The sequence below is a fragment of the Cygnus atratus genome, chromosome 2 (genome assembly GCF_013377495.2).
Source record: "Cygnus atratus isolate AKBS03 ecotype Queensland, Australia chromosome 2, CAtr_DNAZoo_HiC_assembly, whole genome shotgun sequence".
Lineage (NCBI taxonomy): Eukaryota > Metazoa > Chordata > Aves > Anseriformes > Anatidae > Cygnus > Cygnus atratus.
In genome coordinates, this window is record NC_066363.1 from 104834368 (window position 1) to 104852233 (window position 17866).

General features: G+C 36.4%; 1 protein-coding gene across 1 annotated transcript in view; it reads right to left on the minus strand.

Annotated features, from left to right (window-relative positions):
- The window catches only part of CEP192 (centrosomal protein 192), a 66372-nt gene that overhangs the window by 23394 nt on the left and 25112 nt on the right, over nt 1–17866 (minus strand). Inside the window, exons 20-33 of the mRNA XM_035565344.2 lie at nt 15902–16132; nt 14585–14710; nt 13538–13681; nt 13288–13351; nt 12502–12641; nt 12282–12374; nt 11132–11247; nt 8853–9029; nt 6840–6930; nt 3845–4021; nt 3074–3334; nt 2786–2904; nt 1743–1852; nt 24–165 (exon numbers count right to left, since the gene is read on the minus strand). Of these exons, the coding sequence (XP_035421237.1) occupies nt 24–165; nt 1743–1852; nt 2786–2904; nt 3074–3334; nt 3845–4021; nt 6840–6930; nt 8853–9029; nt 11132–11247; nt 12282–12374; nt 12502–12641; nt 13288–13351; nt 13538–13681; nt 14585–14710; nt 15902–16132 (1991 nt within the window). The remainder of the gene's footprint in view (nt 1–23; nt 166–1742; nt 1853–2785; nt 2905–3073; nt 3335–3844; nt 4022–6839; nt 6931–8852; nt 9030–11131; nt 11248–12281; nt 12375–12501; nt 12642–13287; nt 13352–13537; nt 13682–14584; nt 14711–15901; nt 16133–17866) is intronic.

Below are 17866 nucleotides of genomic sequence, written 5' to 3' on the forward strand. Positions count from 1 at the left end.
AGTTATCCTTATAGTTACATTACCTGTTTGATTCCAGATGACGTCCAGGAGATTGCTGGAAACCATCCCGATCAAAAACGAAACATCCAACCACAGTAAGGATGACTTTTCGCATATTTGCGTAGAAAAGACGGATGTCACTTGTCCCCCGTGGGATATCGCACACTATAAGAGTAATAGACCAATTTGAGTAAGAACAAATCAATAATACTCAGAAATTGCACAGAGATTTAGAACGTAATCCTAATTAATAATCCGTTGGCTAGCGTACTACAGTTCAAAAATGGCTTATAACAAGTTTACTTACCAGGCACAAATCAACATTAACATGAGATGCAACAAATATAAATACACAAAATTTTTAACTTTTTAATAATGCTTATTTTCCACCTTTATGCAAACGGTACATACTAATCTTATTCTACACCCAATTAAAGTTAAAAGTTTACCTTCTTTTACCCTGACAAATACAATTAATAAATTCCAAAGGCTTCATAGAGACTCAATTTTTAAGAGAAGTTATTTTTCAATTACTCAATCTATTCAATCCAATGCCTCGTTATTTAGTTATACCTGTAAATATCCAAAAGCCCAGAAATGTCAGCATATGATTTAAAAATAATTGTTTCATCAAAATTATTAATAATCTAGTCAAAATTTACTCCTTTGCTTTAAGCCACTTCATGTTAAATGGACAGAATGAAGAAGTGAACACTTCTCACAGAAGATATATTTGATCCATTATTGCTTTTGCTGAATAGTAGATATCAGGGCAAATTGTTAATATTTGTATACAAATCTACACATCTACACTTCAGTAACGATAAGACAGTAATAACTACTGTAGAAGAACTTTTAGTTAAAATTTACATGCAACCAGAAACTTGTTAACAAAGCCAAGTCTTTCAGAAGGATGTCTATCAGAATGTGATTTTGGAAGCAAATTATTTATTTATTCTGCCATATGTAATACCATTCAGCATGGAAATACATTCATCCTGTAGGATGACCATTATTTCTACTCCATTAACTTTTGTTCTCTCTCCACACACACCTTGTTCCTTGAATTCCAGTTGTTTGTTCCCCAAATGCCCCTCACCTTCAGCCCATGTGTCCCATGCCCCTTCGGCAGTAACCCCTCTCAGTCTGGAAGGTGATCCCAATATCCTCTCCAGCTGACCCACTGTGGGCATTGCATGGGGCCATGAGGCTGATGGCTCCCCTGGGACAGCCCTAGGAGAGGCCAGGTCTCCTTCTTCAAGCACATAATTGGGGTTCACCACCTGCCTCTGAGCTCCTTGTGCTTGTGGAGACAGGCTGATCGTTCTTTGATGGCCATGGGAACAGCAGGGGCAGGATGTTATTGGGCTCCCCCACCTGCCATTGTTCCTCTATGCTCCTGTGCCCCAATGACACTGACACTTAGGAATGCCTGTAAAATTCTGGTTCTCTCAGGAGTATGCATGCTGCCTAGTCTAATGGCACTGTTACATATACCACACTGATGTATCAAATGAGCACAATGATGACAAACTGACAATGCACTGTTTCAAATGCTAATGTTAGTACATAGGTCTGGGATGACAGGAAGGCAAGGAAGGGCTTTAAGTTTATAACACTGTTAACAAAGAGCAAGAATAACCTACTTTGTTTCCCTAAGAGCTACTCCTCCAGCACCCCTCCTCAAAGGCTTATTTGCAGTACAGTACTACATTTTTCTTTTGAAAGTTCATAAAGCTTACCTTCTGTCACAAGCTGTTCCCCTTGAAATTCTTCATCAAATACAACGTTTCTCAATATGCTGTTTTCAGGGACTATGTGTTTTGCTACCTCAAGTTCACACATCATAGCTCTGTTACAGATGAGAAACCAGAGTCATTAAATTATTCAAAGTGTTGGAAGCATCAGTCTGAAAAGATGGCTAAGATTGTAAGAAACCAGCATCATTTTAACTTTTATCATTTCTGGAATATCTAAGGTAGGCTGATTTGCTATCAAAATGATCACACATGCAGCTATTTCATGAGCTTTTTATTGAAAGTTATATGGTTAAATTCAACTAGGTTTAATACTTCATTTGAATAACAATAAATACGATGACTTTCATAATGTTTCAGAGAATAACATTTAAGAGCAATTCTGAAAGACTCATTCACTTAATGAAATTTTGCACTGAATGATGATCACCAGCACCTTAGAACTCTGCCTATTTTCAACATTTCGCATGATCATTACACACCATACACAGCACAAGTCACTTTTGTTAAACGCAGAGCATGCCATTCAATCTTTGTGCATTGACATAATAGAAATTCAAATATAAATACAGTAATATAGCCTCTACTTAAGCTAGGTAAAACATAACAGACACTAATGAAATCTGTAGAATTGTTGATTTAAAAACTAAATCTACAAATGTATTGGAAAAAAGGGATACCAAAGTAGAAGACAATTCTCGATGAAAAAAAAAAAAAAGCAAAAATCCTCCCCCAAAGATAATACATTCAAATTCAAGAAAAAAAAAATTAGAAAGAAAACCCTTACCTAGGATTGTAGCTACAGTATGTAAACTAAACAAAAAACCCAAACCACCACAAAAAACGCCCCCTCACCAAACAGCCTACCAGATGCAAGACTTACTGGATCTCCCCATGTCATCAAGGTTTGCTGTTTTGTGCTTGCCTTTTTGGAAGCATGTTAAAGCCATACCTGCGGCAGCATAAACCTCTAGCTTTAACATTTCATTAAACATCTCTCTACAGAACAATAGCAAAGTACATCTTACCTACGATACTGCTGCCTGGAAATTTCATCTCCACAGAAAAAACACACTGTTGATAACAATGTCTTTGCTCTAAGTAAGTTATTTTCCTTTTCCATGGGATTCCATGTTACAGTAATCACCTGATAAAAATAAATAGACAACATATTTTGGAAAAAAGTCTTAATTTTCCAAACATTAGTACTAAATATAAGTCAAAGTCAAATGAGAATTTAATGAAGAACTAAGACATTTTCATTAATCACATTTATATTAATCAATAAAACATTCAGAATCAGGTAGCCTACTTACTTTGTATGTTCCTTCTCTTAGTACGAACTTCTCTGGAGACACCATCATTACCTGAGGATCCATAACTGTTTTTGTCTGTAGGTTTGCAAAGCACAATGCTTTAACATAAGCAGCCCGAGAACCTGTATTTCTTATGTGGAAGGAAACTGTACTTAATCTTGAAGGCAACAATCCATCCAGTGTTAACATGTAACTGTCTGATAGTTTCTTAACACTTTCTAAAATTACGTTGTTAGTTCCTCCATAACCAGATAAAGGTATCTGGGGAAAAAATAAAAAGCAGTGCTTCAGATTAAAGCCTTACTAAAGCTTCTGTAAAACCATGTTAAACTATACAAAGACATACAGCAGAACAACTGAAAATGATTAAAACGTAAACTCAAAAAGACTTTCGAGAAATAAAGAAGCTTAAGTTCATTTAACTTGTTTCAAATTCTATTGAAAATTAATTTAAGGACTATCTATAAAAGCAAAGAAGTTCAGATTTTTGGCAGTTCTGGAGTTAAAATCTTGGGCTACTTTTACCATAGCGCATAAAATCTTGCTTCTTCCTTCACACGTGGAAAAAAGTGCATACAAAGTTAAGGCTGCTCAATGTTTAAATTCTAAAATGTAAAAGCCATATAATCTTTTAACAAGTATACAGATGCGCATCGTGAATATCTTGAAAAGTTTTGTCTTTGACAGAAACAGATAAACAATGTTATATTTTCAACAAATTCAGAAAAAATCTGTGTGCAGAATTACTAGAATTTAGGTTAGGACTCTTACAGTAAACTTGATTCCTGGCCGTGATCGAATCCCCAGCTGTTTGATTTCCAGCTTTGCAAAGAAGTAAGTTACACGAGTAGGTGTAAACATCAAGTATATATTAGTGTCTTCTTTGGGACGGATTTTGAGTTCCCAACTACTAGTTAGGCGCTCTTCTGATCCAAATATACTTTGCAGCTATAAAAAAAAAGAAGATACTAGAAATAAGCAACTACAGTGAAAAGGTGTATACTAAAAAGACTTACTTCATTAACAACCCTAAATTAGCTTCATCAAAATCTGAACTAAGTTGACAACGGCAGATATTTAAGGTTGCAATACTTAAAAGAAAATATGAGGTTCAAGATGCTTTATATTCTCACAGTGAGCACACCAGCACCTCTCAGTTTAGATCACAGAACTCCTTCCTTTCAATCCCCAATACAGTGTGTAAGGCTGAACTTAAGTAGGGCTACGTTAATTCTTATACCTAAAAGCTTTAGCTGAGAGATCTGAAGACTTGGGGACAAAGGGATATAAATTTATGAGGACTATATAACAAGAATTCTGTAGTTACAATAATTCCGAAGACTAATTCAAGTTTCTCCTTCACCCCTCTCATACACACAGTCCCTTGGAGTAAATCTGGGATCCTTCTTGCAAGAAGGACCACTGAAGGATCACTCCAACAGTTATTGAGTTTGTTGTGCTAGGGCAGTTTGAAGAGCTGTAAACCGAGCCCCAGTTTGACGCAGCCTTGCATCAGCTCTCCCTAATGTTATCAGGGTAGCTCTGCTACCATATTCATCTGGGCAGTCTCAGAGTAAATACATAGCTTGTTAGTCGCTGATTTTTTATTTATTTTTTTTTAAACACAAAGGAACAAGCACTTCAGGGCAAAGACAGCAAGCTGCAGACACAAGATCCAGAGACAAAACACCTGTTTGGTTAAAGCATCAAGTCTGTAAGAAGCCACAATTTAGCTGTGAAGACATTGATTTTAGGAAAATAAATAAATAGCACTTTGAGTTGATTGAGCTCAAAATAAAGTTCTCAAAATATCTTGAAAGAAATTATGTATAGATACAGTCACAGGAACACTGTTCTGAGAAGGCACCGAAAGGTTACGGAGATACAGCAGCAAGGAACTTGCTAGAACTCTCCAACTATTCTAACCCAAAGTGATGGCTTATCGATAAGGACACTTTCTAAAACAAGTCTAACCAGAAGTTTGTCCTATGGAAGTGCGAACCACAAGCTTTAGGTTGAGCTGGGAGATCACTTCTTTTAAAAGAAGTGAGAACAGTTTAACCAGCCCCTTCACAAGTTTCAGCATAGCTGGACACCGGTATCCTAATGCTCCTTTCAGTAAAAGAGCCATTTGCTCCTCTGGCTCTATCAATTAGTCTCGTATGATAGTCACTCAGGAAGAATGAACAGGCACACCAGACACAAGTATGAGCTCTTTAATTAAGCAGCCATGTCTCAGCTGCATTAAGTATTAAACTACTTAGCAGGTTCAAGCATTCTTTAGAAAAACTGTGGGCAGGGGGGCAATAATGTGTAATTACTGACTCCAGCTAGAAGAAAAAAAACTCAGTTTCCACAGTTTCCAACTTATTTGGAATGTTAATTCTTTTACAGTCCTCACTGGCCAATGCACTCCTGGGTTACCTGCTCATCCTCTTAACTGAGGCCTACAGTGTTATTACAGAGAGGCACAAAAAATTATTTTGGCAGTTAACACTGCCAGTAGATTTTCTGCTTTCTGTTCCTGTTGTAACCAACAACCTACCAAACAATTCCATCCAGATCACCTTTAATGCAGAGTAATGGAACTTAAGCCACACTGGCTAAAACCCTCTCAGATTGTTGGAGAACGAACATAAGTTTACAAATTACGCAGAGAAAACCAGCTACCCTTCAAAGGAAAGGCTACAGATGAACCAGTTAACTGGGAACTGAATCTGCTGATAAGCACAGGAAAAACATCTCCAGTACTTCCAGAATTAAAAAAAAGAAACAGGCTCTGATGTCCAGAATTCCGTACAATTACCATGGCATCTGACGCCTCACTAGTTACAGATTTTCTCTTTTGTGAAGTCTGAAATTCAAGATCTATTTGGCACATTAAATGTCACATGCCTAGCCAAGCAGTGTCACGAGTCTATCAACATTTCTGAGCATGTCTGACTCCTCTCTGTTAAGGCTGGTCAACCCAAGACAGGGATGAGCAAGGTCCTGGTGCCAAGATCAAACAGAGCACCAGCAGAAAAGGGAATACCACTCCAATTTTGATCGCCACCACCTTCAGTCAAGCAGGCAATGCCACAAAGAGCTATGTCAACAGCCTGGTCAAGAGTACTGCCAGAATTTAGTGGGTGCTTCAGAGACATCCTTTACCTGAAAAACAGAGTCTGAGGAGGATAACACAGCCTAATTCATGAAATTGTCCTTTTGTGCTGGCATGACCTTGCATGACAAGTCAAATTGTACACAGCTTGAGTGTACATCCGCTAATATAAAGAAATGGGACACAGGTTGGCAGATTGAACATGACCACCGCACAGGACCAAAAGAGCAATCAAAATCCTTATCAGTGCAGTACAAGACCATATGATGACCCAAAATATCTCTTTGAAAAGACAGCCAGAAAATTACAAAGATTTCCCCATCTTAATATATGCTTACTGTGTGAAATTCCATCCAAAGTAGACAAACTATTTTCAATTCTGCCATTCCACTGAGCTAGTATAACTATATATTAAACCTTTAACCCCATTCAACTCTTCTGGACTGAAAACAGACTAGTGAGTGAGCTGCTATTCTAAAATAGCAAATCCAAAATTCACTTTCTGTGATGAAATTTATTTGCAGAGATCCTCTACAACTTGATTTCTAATCTAGCTTAGCTACCACTGAGCAAGCACTACAAATCAGACAAGTTTTGACATTTTTATTATAAACTTATCCTGATAGATAACAAATACGAAAGAGAAATTTTCTTTGCAGTTACCTGAAAGCAGTCCTGATCCTGGCCTCTTATCACCAGTCTTAAATGCTGAGTCACAGACGGAGAGTTATTTCTTAGAGTTAACTTCTGCTGGCTGAAAAAATATAAATTCAGTTATACTTTGCAGCAGATATAAATTAACTATGTGTATTTATTCATGGGAGCAATGTAAATGGGACAACTGAAGCCATTTCATAAAAAACATGACCTCCTGGTACAACAGAATGTATTAGCTAGAAAGTCACTTCTATATTTTCAAACTTAGACTTTCCAGCACTATACATCATTACACATTGGTTCTCATACAGCAGAAAAATGTGTGTATATATATATATATATATATATATATATAGTTTTTCTGAAGTTTAAGTATTGTAAATAGCAACTTGAACTAGCAAAGAACACAGCAGTCTTGTCAATACCAAAATTCCTTTAAAAATTCAAAAAATGAAAACCATTTTAAGACAGAAATGTTATTAGATTTTCCAGAACCACTCAGTTATGCAAAAGCAGTCTTGTAACTACCACAACCCAGATTCATTGGAACAGTGGTAGAGAACTAAATTAAGGATAACGTTTCCTTTTCATGTGCTCTTCAATAGGATTGTACCACAGAAAGTTACGGCCACTTGGCAGCATGAAGTTGATCAAAAAGCATTTTTTCCCCTCTGATATGTCCTGGCATTGACCAGGCTTCCAAGTACTCAGATCCTTCTTCAGAGGTAGGAAACCTCTCCAGCAAGAGGAGCTAGTGCCTTTTTTGCTTTAGTGAGTCAAAAACCAATCAACATAATCTGACAAGCCCCAAAACTGGTAAAAACAAGAGGAAGGATCTTGCAGTTAGAGCAAACAGGAGGGAGAGAGACCAAAGCCTCTCCTCAGTTTTCAGCAGCATACACTGTTTTGTACACTACTGAAACAAAAATTTTAAGAAGTTCAGCTTCCTAATAGTTTTTGTGAGTCAAAACTATTTTTCAGGATGAACAAAAAAAGAAATAGAGTTGAGAAAATCATTCCAAAACACAAAACAACAAAACTACTATTTTAGAAATCCACTATTGTGACAAAAAAATACATCTATCAGAAGTGGTTCTATGGATCACTTTAGAATGGTAACTGGTAACATCCCAGGGAAGTGGTGGAGTCACCATCCCTGGAAGCATTTACGGAAAGGTTGGACGTGGTGCTTAGGGACATGATTTAGTGGGTGACATTAGTAGTAGGGCAATGGTTGAACCAGATGATCTTGGAGGTCTTTTCCAACCTTAATGATACTATGATTCCTTGAGAAGTTCAGTATTAGTACGAAAGTGCATTAGTCCCCAAAGTAATACTTAGTAGAAGTCCAGAGACTTGCAAAAATTGCAATCTCGACACACAAAAGAAGCAATAAAGTATATCTCAACAATTATGAAAAGTTTTACTGAATCCTGGAATAGTGAAACTAGAATCTTGAAACTACATAAAAATTCAGACAAGAACTAGTCTGAAGGATAAATAATCATGGTTTAGGAATGCAATGGATTCTCAATCACTAATAGTTTTAATATCAGAACACAATCAAATTCAAATAAATTCAGGGAAGTTCAACAGACTGTGCTATTCAGACTGTCATTACCAGACTGTATTCTTCTAGACTTAATGAATTGAAGAAAAACAGATATTTCTAGCAAGAGAAAGTCGTCATAAGAATTAATACTGTTTCCATTTTATCTGGAAAATATTTTCTATTACATTTCTACTTACATTACACACAAATCTTACAGAATCAGGTATTATTTAAACAAGAACTAAAGGCTCTTGAATAAAGAAGCCTTAAACAAGATCACAATTAGTTTCCAAAAATTTATTGTCCAAAAATTAAATTTGTAATATACTGCTTCTCTCACTTGTGTACAAACAGCTTAGCTTATCACCTGTGGATTATTATGTGAACAGGAACAGTACAGAAGTTGTGCTGCAAATATCATGATATTCTATATTATATTGCACTTACGTATTTTAAGTTTTACTTACACTGATCCTCCAAGTTTTACTCCTCCCCAAGCAATGAACTGCTTGTTGGAGAGGATGGGTGGGATGTCTGAGCAGCTGGCAGTTGTAGACACAGGTCTATTTTCCACATACTCCACCTCACCTTTCATCACCACTTCATACTGAGGCCCAGATGGCAGAACAAGGATTTTCAAAACACTTTAAAAAATAATTAAATAATTTTTAATTCAATCACAGAACAAGATTAGCTGGTGAAAATAAAACATAACTGAAAAAAATACTATAGATAGGCCTTTTTAAACTACCTTCTTGAGGAGAAAATGCACTTTTATTTTACTAAGTATGGCAGAGCTTTTAAGTATAACAGAACTTAAATCCTTCAGGTTACAGGCATGTGTGCTGCACGTACCTCATACTGTCGTCTGAAGCATTTCATCTGGGCATGGCTCAGTCAAGCATTTCAGAGACTACAGCTAAAGAAAATATTTTTTGCCCATGCTGATTTCTGATTATTTTGACAGACTAACCTTGGAGAGAAACCATGAAGTCTGGTTGTCTCTTTGTACTGTACAGAAATGCCTTTTGTAATGTTTGTAAAGCTTCAGTGAAGTTTCACAAGTGCAATATACCCAGGAGTTTCAAAATTCCATAGCATTTTAAACCACAAAAATCAAGGTTCTCTGTTCAGTTTGTTTCCTGGGACACTGTGCCTATGGATAAGGCTAGCTTTTCATGACAGAGCCTCTATGCGGCAGGACACAAGTACAGTGCAGATGACTACTGCCTTCTTCAGACAAAGCAGAGAAATAGACGAATGAGAGCATCAAGGCTGCAGATTTAAATAATGTATTAGAATGAAATAGGCTAGTACTGAATAGGAAATTTGGACCAAACTATCAAACAAAACTGGGAGGGAAAACTAAACCAAAAAAATAAAGCAGAAGAACAGGGAAAGCCAAAGTGCCACCTAAGTAAAAAAGACAGAAAATCAGCAGAGAAATAAAACAAAAAAAATAAAGTATATACAGGGAAGGAAGTAAAGATTGAAATTACCTAACCAATGATATAGGGAACAAGAAACAAACATTCAAAAATGCAAAAAGAGGAAAAAAGCCATTAGAAAAAAAGGCAGAATGCAGTAAGGATACCAAGCTCACACGGAACAGGCTGAAGAATTTGCTATAGCATAGACCCACTTAAAGCCAGGAATGAAACTCAGGAACTTCTGTCTAGCTGTCCTTGAATTCCTGTGATGCCTACTGACAGTCCTGTATCCCACCAGCAGGGAACAGGAATTCTCATTATTGCTTTAGATAGTTTAGTAGTCATTTGGCAGCATTTGCAAGCGAACTTAAAAGGTTCTAACCCTGCTGAGCACCTAGAGGCTGTAAAGCAAAGCAGTTATGCACAAGGCCACAGGAAAGCACAGATCAATCGCTTCGCATGCCTATCCATTAGGATCATACTGTCATTAGCACAGAACTCAGCTTTTAATTTAATGCACTGGGTATGCCCAATTAAGCTAGATAGTGAAGCTGAACATATTTTGGACAGATTCTTTTGTCTATTCTTGCTCTATTTTAGAGGAAGTTTTATTATAAGCTATACTTATTAAGCTGTTATTATTTATACTATTTACTATACCATATATACACTATACTATTATTTATACTAAATTAGCATTTATTAAACTAGTTTTAAACTATTTATTATAAACTATATAAACTATTTATATATAAGTGTAATTATTCATATATTTTCCATTTGTAAGTTGAATACACACATTAGTATTATACAAGATTTATGTAGTAACCTCTGCTCAGTTACAGCAGCCAAAATTAATACTTTTGATGATCTCTGCTTCAGGTTTTCAGTTGTAGAACAGAATAAGTATTTCCCTTGTCTCAACTAGATGAAGGAAAGGGAAGGTACTGAAAGGACTGCAGAAGTTAAGTTCTAAAAAAAGTTTTAAAATAAACTTTGCTGTACTTTAGAAGCAAGTACCACAAAAGGTCTTGAGGGAATTACTGGTTTTTGTTTTGTTTTTAAAAGTTTCAAGATAGCTGCTGATTTGTGACAGGGAAAATTGCCTACATGTTAAGCTATGCACAGCAAATGAGGCAGGCAATCTATGGAACAGGTGATTCTTAGCAGAAATCTAGTCATGAATGGGGAACCAAGAAAGCAACACAAGGCAAAGTTCTCTCCACAGTGTTCCCTGCTGGGGACACACATTTGTTCATGACCATAAGGTTGAAAGTAACCGTTTAAAATAGGCAGCATAAAATCAGTTATGTTACCTTTGTATAGACGTTACGGTTTTTGGAGAAAATATCACAGTCACTTCTCGTTCTTCTTCAGGAAGAAGGAAGAGATTGCCTGGTTCAACAGCAAAGCAACTGTCCTGATTTGATGTCTGAAGGTGAATGGGGGGAAAATGGGGAAGGTTAATTTAAGGGCAGTAAATATTTCTAGAACATACAATGCAATCTGGCTGTCCCTCTGTCATACATGCAATTCAGATAACTTAGATATACCTGACAGCTTCAGAACTTTTTCACATCATCTCACATAAGCTAAATTCTTCCAGCAGTTGGACAGCATAAATATCTCTAGCAGAAGACAACTGTGTATACAACAGTAAAAGAGCCACAAGGAGATTTAAAGAATTGAATAGTAACTACAACATGGCAATGATACACTACTAGCTAAGTAACAGCACTAGCCTCAACATAGGGTGCCAACTCTTAACATTACATTAACATAAGTTTTGTGGCACTACTCATGCACCTATCTCCATGGCCTCTGTTCCAAGAAATTTTGTGCTCACAGCCATCTACTTTGTTTTATACTCATACATAATATATATATATATATATAACTAAAATAGGACCTAACTGCTCCTTTTTTTTGACCTCAAAGTGCTAGTTTTAAATGTGTCATTACCCTTCAGTATGGGACCAGACTCTCCAGGGATTTTCAGACAAATTATAGTAAGGTGAAAAGAACGTATATACCTGAAAAGAACTCAGCTTCATACCTAACTTGGCAAGCTGTCTATAGAAAACTAATGCAGCTTTATTAAAAAAAATAATAAAAAACATTTACCAATGCTAATATTCCTACTTGTTCTAAAGGAACTTTACTTCATGAGCTAATTAACATCAGCTGTGTAGTGCAGGATTCACTACTTCTACACGTGTTATAAGTTTGTTAAAAATCTATTCATTAAGATACATAAAAAGTATATTTGTTAAAAGAAATATAATCAAAGCTGAACAACAAAATTCTCATCTGTTTTTTCCAATTGTACAAACTCATCTGTTATCTTTCATTCTCTATGTCAATTTGTAAACCAGTTAAGCTAGGATCTCAAGGCTTAACTATTTTTTCCAAATACAACATTAAAGGCACAAAACACATGATTTCAAGATGGAGAAGCCAGCCTACCTTAACTTTCAAGTATACACCAATGTTTCCAGCATTTTTCAATGGCAGCTGCTGTTTGGCTGTTGAACCCACAGTAGCAGACAGACGTATTGTCTGGAAATGGAAAATTGTGTATGTATGTGTGTACACATATAAAAACATAAAATATAATGTATTATAAAAACATATTACTGGAAGAAGCAAACTATTCTTAGAACATACTTTGCAAATACACGCAAACCTGTAAGTCCTTTGGAGCATGTATCCTTGCTGTTCCAGCTCTTGCTCGAAGAGGAATACTTTTAATCACACTGCTAGGTCCCGGACTATCCAATTCCACATCAACTCTTGCCAAGAACTCATCCGCTGGACCCAAGGGATCTAGGAACAACTCCATCAATCACAGAACTCAAGCAAGTCTGCTAGCAGCAGAGGCCATTCCTATGGACGTGTTGATCAGTAGCTGAACTGAGACACCTTACCCTCAAGTGGGGTTATTGATATAAGCTCTCCCTATCACTCTGACAACACGCAAACCTACAGGTAAAGTCTCACAGGATATTATTTAAGATTTTTACCTTTCTGCCAAATATGGCTGAAATTTTCTAAAGCAAACCAAAAAGCACACTAGCCAAACTAGCTGATATACTATTTCTTTGAGGAAGCCAGGGAAAAAAAGAGATTTTTTTTTTTTCAAATTTCTCATCCATATTGCAGCATTTTCTTAAGCGATTATTTAATTCCCCTCAGCAAAAGAAGAGGGAATTTCACACATCTTGAAGTAGATAATCACTTTATACAGCCTGATATGGAAGTGTAAGTACCCCTGTTAACATCTAAATGATTAAGACATAGAAGTATGCCTTCTCCTTCAGGTACTAAATTTAAACATGATACCCAAAACATTAGGACACAAACCAAAGACTGTTTAATTTCAAATTTGCAGCCTGTTTCTACAATTTTAACATGTGCATACATTAAAAGTCAAATTTGTTTTAGTTAAAAATGAAAAATCAAATTACTATACCTGAACAAGAAATTTGTTTCTTAGGTGCATGGAAGAGAACCCAAACAGTTAGAGCTTCAGGATCCTGAAAAAGAAATTGGTTGACTCATCTCATGGAGTAGACAGATTTTGAAGAGAAATATAATAAAACTTGTAGCAATAAAACACTACTCAAATAGGTAGGCTCTGTAGAAATCATTACTGTGAATTCAGATGTTCAGAACTCATTTCTGACAGTAACAGTGAGAATCAGTCAACTCAAACTACTTACTTGTCCATCGTAACTTGCATGGATCACATGATTTACAACTGATGGAGCTGATATCTGAGAAACCGTATCCATTTGGAGTGACTGCTCACTAGGAGGATTAACTGGTGCCTTGGAAAATGTGAAGCAACGCCAAGCTACTGCATTCTGTACACAAAATAAAGTTTTTAATGTATTAAAACCCTTATTGTCACTAACAAGAATACTGACAGAGCTGAGAAATGTAAGGCCGTCTCTAAACAGTAAAACTAGTCTGGAAAAATAATTAGAGATTAGCCTGTAGTTTTAGTTGGTATGCTACAGTCCAGAAAACATTCTGAAGATAGTCAGAAACCCTTCTGCAGTAAAAGGAGACAACCATTAGTGGAAGGCTTCGAGAAGTTTGGCTACGCAAGGCCAAACCTGACCAGTCACTGAGAAGATGATCCAACCTTAACATAAGGCCAGTCCTTCCCCTGCTGTCCCCACATAAGGGAACAAGACAACACAGGAAGCAGCCAGTCTAGCCACTAACACAGAATCTGCATTGCCTCAGAGATGCAAAGGGGAGCATGTTGTAGCCTACAATGCAGGGCATTCCTGCCTAGTGGGAGAGAGCAGGCAGAGTCTCACTCTCACTCCTGCAGAGGAGCACAGAACTTGTTCAACTTCCTGTGAAGCAAGGCTGCTTGTTTCAGTCATCAGCTTCCACTTGAATAGTTCCGTCTTCTCTAAAGGAAGGTTTAGGCAACACAATTCTTTTGCTATCTGCTCAACTACTGACTCAAATCATGCAACACATGGACAGATTGTGGCTGTGCTGATTTACAAAAGGAGGGGGAAAAAAAAGAGGTTCAACTTTTTCCAGAAGCACTTTTGTTGGTACCATTACAGCTGAATCAGATTACCACCCAGTGAAAATTATTTCCTTACTAACTTTAGACTCCTTGGGATTTTTACATCTAGTGTCAAGGGCATATTTTTCATTTACATACACACCAAAAAGGGTTTTATTAAAATTCAGTATCGCAAGAAGTTAACTTTCACATACAAGATGCTTACTGTACTTACTGCATTAATAATCAGTCTAATTGGCACAAAAGCATGGGTTTTGTTGGTAAGTTTTAGTGGAAGAGCCTTCCAACTGCCAGAAGTCAAGTCACCAAAATCCAGATAATCTTGTTTTCCTGTTTCCACCTGGTTTTAAGGCAAAGCAGAAATCATAAGGATGGAAAAGCACCAAAATGCACCGGCATACAAAAGCAGCAGGACACTACGTTATGTTAACTGTAACATTTTAGCTAGTTAAACTTCAGGAAAATAACTAGGGGGGTTAATTTTTGTTTCTATAAAAATACTTTGTGTTGTGATCTGTAGCAAAATACAGCTTTTATTTGGTACACTTCACCATCTCAATAAGATAAGATATGTAGAGGTATGGTATGGTTTACTTTTAATTTAAAAACGGAGCAAGTTTGAATGAAGAACATGGACAATGATGGATTTTGTCAAACTACTTATGAAAGTTACATTGAAAGTTAAATTCAAATTTACATAAGTATGAAAATAGTGCATCTATTCCTATATATTCAACTAGAATATCATTAAAACTTGTTTAAAATGTTTACTTAGGCCAAGTAGGTTAACAGTTCAGGGTAAGATGAAAAAAATTGTTAGCTGTGATTAATATACTGATAATTTGACTTTTGTCAGCAAGGTCACAGACAACCACATAATTTGCTGAGACACCTCCAAAAGTAGTATCATGCACACTTCTGCCTGACCAGACTCTTAAATGTACAACTGCACAAATCCAAATTTAGTTCTTAGAGTTAGTATACTACCTCCCATCTAGCTGTTCTTTATGGTAAGACAGATGATAAAGCATTCCATATACCTATTTACTTTCAATTATGAACTATTCTGAAAGAAAAGATTCTCTACAGCCATAAATAAACCCAAAGGAATAACTAACCATGACAAAACCCACTTCATGTAATTAAAAAAAATGAAAAAATAAAACTTACAATTGGAATGCTTTTCACTATGTTTTAATGCTAAATGATGTCCAACACAGTAGGTAATGTATACTGAAAAAGCATTAGATGTTAAAGACCTCATCCGTTCTTTTAATAATGAAAAAGTAGTACTGTTTAATTATTTTCACAGTTGTATAAGAATTCTTCATGTTCATCTAGGTGCTCTTCCATAATTAAAACTTCCTAAGTAGTTATAAGTTTCTAAAAAATATTCTTTTATATTCCCTACCCATCCCTAACATAAGAAATTCTAGGTTCCTTTGAGGAACAACATCACATTCCTATTCTTTGTCAGAGCCATTAAAGTATTCATAAAATTCCAATTAAAAAAACGCAACTGGCCACTTACTTCTAAATGAGGATTTTCAGCAACTGCTGTCAGAACTACCCTACTTGCCAAAGCTTCTGCCTGAACGATTGTCTCAGCATCTGCAGAAACTGGCCAAGATGAAACACTGAGAATACACTGAAAGATCCCCGAATGACAAGGTAGGAAAAGTATTTTCAGGTCATCAGTAGAATGGGGTCCTATGATTGTTTTGTTCTTGAACACAAGACATTGATATTTCGCAGGATCCACCTGAAAAACAAAATCTATGTCAATTTCAACAAGCCTTTTGCTGGAGGACAGCTTCTTTCAAATTACTATATTCGTCTGGCACCACTGCTCAACACAAACATCCTGTATGTGTTTTTGTTCAACATTAATTCGTGCATCATCATAATTACATCCCACTTCCATCTCACCCAACTGTAGGCATTTGTTTTAAAAGTTAGATTAGTCAGCCTGAAAGTTGCTGGGGTTTCCTTTCCAGCATTTACTGGAAGATTAGGATTGGGATTATAGTATTTATTATTTTTGAAAAAGAATTTAGAAGTAGAGTCCTGATTTTGGAAAAAAAAAATAATCAGCAAAATAATTAAAAGAAACCAATTTTACTTGGTGCTTTTGGCCAAAGATGGGAGGAAGAAGTGTGAGGGAAGATTAAGGGAAAGGTTGATAGGATGGAGATCAGCAGTAAATCCTAGCCTTAAAGTTTCTGTTGAACATATTCATATATAATTTGTAAGCAGGAGTGACCATCTGCAAGTCATACTCTGTGCGTCTTAATGGTAACCTGACTGAAAAAAAGAATTTTCATTACGTTGTGCAGCAGACAAATTGAATGCACATATTTCTTCATGTAAACGATTGAGATGCGACTGTCCATTGTAAAGTAATTTCATAAAAAAAATCACCACCTAGTACAAGAGTCTGAACAGTTGCCTAAGAGCCTCATGATACTGAGCAACTATGAAAATGTAAGAAAATAAATCAAACTTCCACGTACATATACATCTATACATACACATCTATACATACACAAAAACAGACTTGTGACTAGTGATTTTGTTTGGTTTTGTTTCTTAGGAGGAAATGACAATAAAACCAGAAGTCATTCTTCCGGAAAAATACGTGCTACACCTGCTAGAAAATAAACATACCAAGAAATGATACATTATGGATCCGTATGTACAATATGCTTATACATTACAGCTTCTAACTCCCACAAAATGAATTACTGTCTTATCTCTTAGTAAAAAGGACCACTAAATAAAAACAGCAAGACGCAGATTCCAAAAAAAGTCAAAAAAGCAGTACTGCGTAGAACCTACAACTGAACTGAACTATGGGCTTCCCTAAACAATTTCAAAAGATTAGCAAGATAGAGAACAGTCCACTGAGAGCTATGAGCAGAAACAACACCTAGCTCCTAAGTTCCCACGTGTCCAGTTGTCAGAAGCTCAAAGCATATTGTGCTTGTCCTGTTGCCATATTCTCCTCTGCAAAGAGTATTCATCAGTGGAGGAAACAGTACTGGTAGACTTTTAATCTAAGTCACTCGCATGCTCTTGAGATCTTTTCTGTCTGGAACTATTACTGTGCCGACAAAAGCAGATGAAGAAGTCCAAGATATCCAGTCTATGGCCTACAAGATACATAAAACCCACAGTCATCTAGCTTGAAGCCTGCTCCAAGTCTTCCTTATTCTGTCACACGAGATTCAGAGATTGAGAAAAATGGGAGCAAACTCCAAAAACTATATTAGAAAGCATCCCCAGAGAGGATAGTTGCTGCATTTCTAGGGATAATTTCTTTTCCACACAAAGATGGGAATGAATAAGTAGGAAGCTACAAAACTTACCACAATTTACATGTGCAAAATAATTTTAAAAGTCAACCCCATCATGTTGTATTTACCCCTACTATTTCTACTCATCAGAATAAATCAGGTGGCCTGCCTGAAAGAGGGTACCACTTTTGTCTGCCTTA